This window comes from Carlito syrichta, unplaced genomic scaffold (genome assembly GCF_000164805.1).
Source record: "Carlito syrichta isolate Samal-C Ts95f unplaced genomic scaffold, Tarsius_syrichta-2.0.1 Scaffold70959, whole genome shotgun sequence".
Taxonomy (NCBI): Eukaryota; Metazoa; Chordata; class Mammalia; order Primates; family Tarsiidae; genus Carlito; species Carlito syrichta.
This window is the reverse complement of record NW_007015055.1, coordinates 36,342-42,853: the sequence shown is the minus strand read 5'-3', so window position 1 is coordinate 42,853 and position 6,512 is coordinate 36,342. Positions and strand designations below refer to the sequence as shown.

General features: G+C 49.8%; 1 protein-coding gene across 1 annotated transcript; it reads left to right on the top strand.

The window, feature by feature from the left end:
* Positions 1 to 3,158: 3,158 nt before the first annotated feature.
* Positions 3,159 to 6,295, top strand: FBXO34 (F-box protein 34). The gene has a single exon (XM_008052499.1). It carries the CDS (start codon positions 3,159 to 3,161, stop codon positions 5,256 to 5,258), a length of 2,100 nt encoding a protein of 699 aa, XP_008050690.1. The 3' UTR covers positions 5,259 to 6,295.
* The last annotated feature ends 217 nt before the right edge of the window (positions 6,296 to 6,512 follow it).

Here is a 6,512-nt window from a genome sequence, read left to right as displayed (position 1 = left end):
CACAATGTTGCCCAGGCTGGTCTTGAACTCCTGGGCTCAGGCAGTCATCTCGCCTTGGCCTCCCAAAGCACTGGGATGACAGGTATGAGCCACCATGCCTGGCCTGTTGTGCTTTAAAGAGAGAATAACAAAGAAGAAAATGGGTCTGTTCTTACCCAACCTGTAGCATGGATGACTTCAACGTGGCCTGCCTGACTGGCTTTTTGTTGGGTGGTTCTGCCCTGTCCTGCTAGTAGCCCCCACTGCCCCCTTCCCCCACTCACACTCTCAGGCTGGGTCTAACTCAGGACCTCCAGATCTCTTCTCATCTCAACCTGAGGCTGAGAACAGATTTGGGGCCCACTCCCAGAAATGTCAATTCAGTGAGCCCAGAGATCTTCGCTTCCTACAGGGGCCCTTCTGAAAGTCTGAGAACACTGATGCGTAGGTGCTCCAAACCGGCATTTTGATTCATGGCAAGAGAGCAGGACTTGATTATCGCGAACTTTTAAAAGACGATTGTGGAGAGGTGGCAGCCATGGAAACCTAGCTGAGTTCCACTGTGTGCGCGGGGGCCCGGGGGTGGGGAGAGTGCCACCATCTGGTGTGTCTGGAGATTTAACACTCTTTTTTTGGTGGGTTTTTGCAGCAGATGCCCCCGGTGCCCTGCATCCTGGCCTGTTGGGCTACCACTGATTTCAGCCAAAGCTCGGATGTTTGCAGTTTCTCTACTTCCTGCCAACACCTTTTGTTTTCTGCCTTGGGGCCTTCAAACTCAGAAAAAGAAGGGGAGAAGGGTTAACCCCAGGCTGCCTTCAGCCATGGGATTTGAGGTGTTGTCTGCCTCCACGGTCCCACAGTGTTGCCCCCACTCTCTGCAGTCCCCTCGACTCTGTGTTCTTTTTGGCCTTTCTTCTTCCCTTCCCGGGGCACCTTTCCTTTCCTCATTTCTGTTCCCTGGAACTCTCTCCATTTTAATCTTGCTAAAACCTTGTACACCGTAATGTGTCCATTGAGCTGACTTCACAGCTTAAATGCCAATAAAAGCCTTCTCTAATGCATTAGCTGCTTCTTCTTGTCCCTGTCTATCAATACTAGCACCTGATAATGTGTGTGGGAGGAAGTTGGAGAGAACATACTGTGCAATGCAGAACGGCACGCACAGCGTTTAAGCGGAAAGTAAATGTCTTTACACACACTGTACTGAGATCACTCCATGCGCACTTACTGGGCTTTCAGCAACCTCCATTTCTTTCATTTTACTTAGGGAGAGGGGCTGAGGTGATGTGAAAACCCAGAAAAGAGTTGGCACAGGGACAGTACTAGGTGTGCCTCTCTTACTCATTTGTGACATCTGTTCTTGGAGAACTCTGGGTAGCTCTTGTGGTGAGACTAAATTATAGAATAGAATAGAAAGCTAATAACAATGCTATAGTGCAGAAAGGGGGCAGATCTCTGCAGATGGCTAGGATACACATTGCCAGAGACCTGGCAATATCTCTTTCAAGGGGTATCTTTTTTTTTTTTTTTTTTAGTCCCTCCTGTAGTCTGAAGGAATCAGGGATATCTTATGAATGACACTTTGTGCACAGTAAATGCAAGATTTCTCTTTGCCTGGCTAGAAGGTATCTAGCCAGGTATCTAGTCCATGTTCTTCTTGTAGCTGAGACCGTTTTGATGATCAGTTTCATTCTTGATGATTTCACTGCTATGGAAAAGCAGTTGCCACAGGGGCTGCCATGTTACAGGCATTTAGTCATGTTGTGGAGGAAGGTGCTGGGTTGCCCAGATGATGTGTGGACTGTGGTCCCAGTGAGCCTGAGAGCAAGCCGTGCGTCCCAAGCAGAGTCCTGGGGATGCCGCGACAGTCTCACTCCCACCACCCAGCGCCTGCACAGTTGTACTTTGGCCTGTGGGCTTATTTTGTAGAATACCCAGTGGAAACATACTGGTTCCTCAGGCCAGGGTGTTTTGTGTAGTGGGTAGGTTATTTTATAGAAATTGGAAATTGGTGAGATCATTAGGTTATCTAGTATTTCAGCCATTCAGTTAGCATTTCAGTTCAGGTCCAGTGAGAAGTTAAACCAACCTATCTAGTTAGTCAGTGATAAGGCAGGACTAGATTATATAATCATCTTTATCTCATTTCTGAGATGGCTTCTGTCCTGGGCAGGGGAAAAAACAAGGCTGTTTTTCTGAGCTAGTTCAAACGATTTTTAGAGCTAATAGGGATTATATTTGATTTAGGATAAATGAAGGAAATTTGACATTTAAATGTCTATACAAATAGATTATTTAGAAAATCAAGATTAATAGATGGACAAAGTACATAAGCAAATGAAAAATTGTAAACACCTACATAGTCGTCAACAGTATGGGAATAGTTTAAAAAGTGATCTGATGATTTTGATGGACTGTTTTGCAACTAGTAAAACACTAGTTATGATGATCTACAAAGAAATAGTGATTTAAAAAACCAACTAGAGATTGTGGAGGAGTTGCTGTTTTGTGCTGTCATCTTTTCTGTACCATGCCTAGTACAGAGGTGGTTTCAGTAAGTTCCCATGTTTCTTAGATTTAAAGGATTAATTTTATGTATAGACTGTTAACTCATAACAGTTTCTGAAATTGATCAGTCAGAACCAATTTATTTTCTGGCCTATGCAGCATAGAAAGTGGCTATGTTACTTTTTGCTATTCTTGATCTGTGCATTAAAAACTAGCTGAAATGAAAGTGTTGTAAGGATTCTGTGAGAACTGGTAGAAAATTTTTCTCTTAGTTGCTAGAACCATCTGAGCTTAAGTTAATTTAAAAAAAAGGCTTTGGCCGGGTTTGGTGGCTCAGCCTGTAATCCCGTGCTTTGGGAGGCTGAGGTGAGTGAATTGCCTGAGCCCACGGGTTCGAGACCCACCTGGGCAACTTGGTGAGACCTCATCTCTACAATAAATCAAAAAAATTAGCCAGGCGTGGTAGTGTGTGCCTAGTTCCAGCTACTTGGAAGGCTGAGGCGGAAGGATTGCTGGAGCCCAGCAGGTCAAGGCTGCGGTGGCCGGGAGTGGCCACTGCACTCTAGTCTGGGTGACTGAGTGAGACTCCAACTCAAAAAAAAAAAAAGCTTTTCTAAAAATAAAATTAGCTTCTAATCAGATGTGCATTTCTTTTCTCTAGGGCCTCTGTTATGCACCTAAAGCCATACTGGAAACTCCAAAGGGAAGAGTGCCCTCTGGACGTCAGCAGGGAGACACTGAGAACACCTGTGAGCCACCAGAAGGCCCTCAGCGATGCAGAGTGTGCAGCCCGTAACGTGAAGCCTGCTGTCTCTCCTTCAGCCTCTCTGGGTAAAGCATCGTCTTGGAGGCCTCTTGAGATCCTTTCTCCAAATGTTCTGTGCAGTATGAGTGGGAAGAGTCCTGTGGAGAGCAGCTGGAGTGTGAAGGCCAAGAAGAATGCCCAACCTGCAACCATCCACCAGGGCGAAGGGGAAGGGCTGCTTGATATCTGGGCTGTTGTGAGACCGGGAAATACCAAGGAGAAAATTGCATTCTTCGCAGCCCACCAGTGTGGCAGTCGGATAGGACCCATGAAAAGCAAAAGCTCCTGGGACATTGATGGGCGCGCTAGCAAAAGAAGGAAAAAGTCAGGGGACCTCAGACAAGCCAAGACACAGCTGGAGAGGATGAAGGATGTTGGCAGCAGCTGCTACCAGCCTGAATCTGCTGCGTGTGGCCCTGAGCACTGTTCTGTGCATTGCATGAGCGACGGTGAGGAAGGGATCTGCACCGGGAGGCCCTTGTCGGTCATCCAGATGGTTGCCCTCCTCGAGCAAAGAGCCAGTGCTCTGCTGGCTAGCTGTGTGAAGAACTGCACCAACTCCCCTGGCGTTGTGAGGTTTTCCAGCCAGTCTAGAGGCATGCCCCCAGCCTGTGAGCCCTTCTCTGCCCCCGGAGCGTGCGAGGAACCCACAGAGAGGAGGAGTCCTGAGGTGGGCGAGCCGCAGAGCGAGCCAGTTCGTGTCCTCGACATGGTTGCCAGGCTGGAATCCGAGTGCCTGAGGCGGCAGAGCCAGCGGGAGCCAGGGAGCCTCTCCAGAAGCAACAGCTTCCGACAGGGTGTGGGCAGGGTATTGCTCACCCCCGATACTGCACAGAAAGGCGTCCCGGAGGCCTCCGAGGCGAAGGTCACGCCTGGGGGCTCTGTGTCTGCAGGCTGTGGCCCCCCAAGATCTGAGCCGTGTTCTCCTCCAGAGGCCCAGGATCGGGGTTGCCCCTCACTGCCAGCGGCTGGGAGTCCCCTTGGTGAAAGCGTAGAAGTGGCATCTGGCCCACAGGCTGTGAGACTCAGCAGCAGGCATGATGTGGAGATGGCGGACGAACTTGCTGGGCTACCTCTGCCGTCACATGGCTGTTCCCAGAGCACCGAGTTGTCCACAGATGCTGTTGACTGTGTGACTGGAGAGCTTATGCTACTGCCTAGCCAAAGTCCTGACCAGAGAAGGAAGGGCTCTCAGTGCATGAGTGTCACTGTGTCCAAGGCAGAGGACGACCGGCCTTCCAGTTTAAGCTTCCGTGAAGACCCACTTCCGGGGATGCTATTTTTCTTGCCGCCCGGGCAGCACCTGCCAGACTGTTCACAGCTGAAGGGAAGCATGGTAGAAACGTCCCCAGAGGCCAGCCTGCTTGCAGAGCCTGCAGAGGCTGACGATGCATCTGAGGTCGGAGGCTCAGCCGAGTCCCACGTGCCAGCAGCCTCCACGGTGGGAGGTGCACTCCAGGTGCCCGAGGCCTCCAGCTGGAGGAAGCCAGTGTCTCATGACTTTCTGGAGACCAGGTTCAAGATCCAGCAGCTCCTGGAGCCTCAGCAGTACATGGCCTTCCTGCCCCACCACATCATGGTCAGAATCTTCCGGCTCCTTCCTACTAAGAGCTTAGTGGCTCTCAAGTGCACCTGCTGCTACTTCAAGTTCATCATTGAGTACTACAATGTCAGGCCAGCAGACTCCCGCTGGGTTCGAGATCCCCGCTACCGAGAGGACCCTTGCAAGCAGTGCAAGAAGACGTACGTGAGGGGAGACGTGTCCCTGTGCCGGTGGCACCCCAAGCCCTACTGCCAGGCCCTGCCCTACGGGCCTGGGTACTGGATGTGCTGCCACCGGTCTCAGAAGGGTGTCCCTGGCTGTCAGTTGGGGCTTCATGACAACCACTGGGTTCCTGCCTGCCACAGCTTCAATCGTGCGCTCCACAAGAAAGCCAGGGGGACAGACGCAGACGAGGAGTGCTGAAAGCCAAGGGCGCGCCATCAGAGGCACTGTTTCAGCGCACGTGACTCCTGAGTTGTCTCTGCGAGAGAAACTGCACTTACTCTGTGAGGCTGTCCTTGCTCAGGCATCTTTTAAATGCTCCAATCCCGAGCTGTACGGGAAAACCCGTCGCCTCGTTTACGGCGGCACCTCCCAGCTGACCCAGGTGGTACCCCCAGTTTGATTCCATTGGCTGTGAATAACCACACCTGTCTTCCTGAGTCAGACCTGTCTTCGAGGATGGAGACCTGTCCCCACCAGAGTTGCTCAGAAGAGCTCACTGCAGACCCTGCAGGCATCCCTGCAGGCAAGGTTTCTAGACATGTTGCGGGCGCTGGCATCGCACAGGAAATATGTGGAGCGTGTCCTGGGAAGAGGGGCAGGACTCTCAGGTGGAAGCCATTCTTGTAAGGAAAAGTCAGGCCCTTACCCTAGCCTTGCGAGCGTGCTCCATGAGAGTGGTGTTTGTCGTTGGAGGTGGACTTCCTGCCCTGTGGTGTTTACAGTGTATATAATGGTTGTGTTTTCATAGGGCTGTGAAAATGCACATTAAACCCGAGCGCCTTTACCTGTTGACTAGTGCTTTGGCCCCTCTGTAGAGAACTTGGTTGCAATCCAGTCGCAGAGGACGGACAGCGACGGAATGCCATCATTGCCACAGTGCAGCTGGAATCACATAGCGGCTATGTTTGTGTGTTTTTTATTGTCTCAAATTTGTACATCCTGTATAAAATATGAATGTTTCCCAAATAAACTATGAATGTTTCCTGTATAATATATGAATGTTTCTGAGAAGAAACTCTAAATAATTAAAGGCTAACCTGTTCAAAGGATACCAAATAATGGTTTAACTGGACAAGCCGAAAATTAGCATAGACAACAAGCCTGTTATATTTTAGCCATCTGCTGAGACTGAGAGAGAACTATATAGTCAGATCATAACATTCTTGTCTACTTGATTCTTTGTCTGGTTACAAATTTTTTTTTAAACTTCAATAAAAACATGCATCTTAAGTGGAGCCTGAATCTTAAGAGACTTTTTTCCTCTCATTTGATGTGATTGCTGAGCGAGGTTCCTGTGAATCGAGTCATAGGAATTTACAAAATGTTTTTTGAATTATTGGGGGAGGAGACGTAAAACGTTTTTTACCATGGAAGAGAGACCCTGCACTTCACGTGGCGAGTGGCGTTCCTGAAGCCCTGCCTGTGTGGCGTTTGGGGTCCAGCCTCACCCAC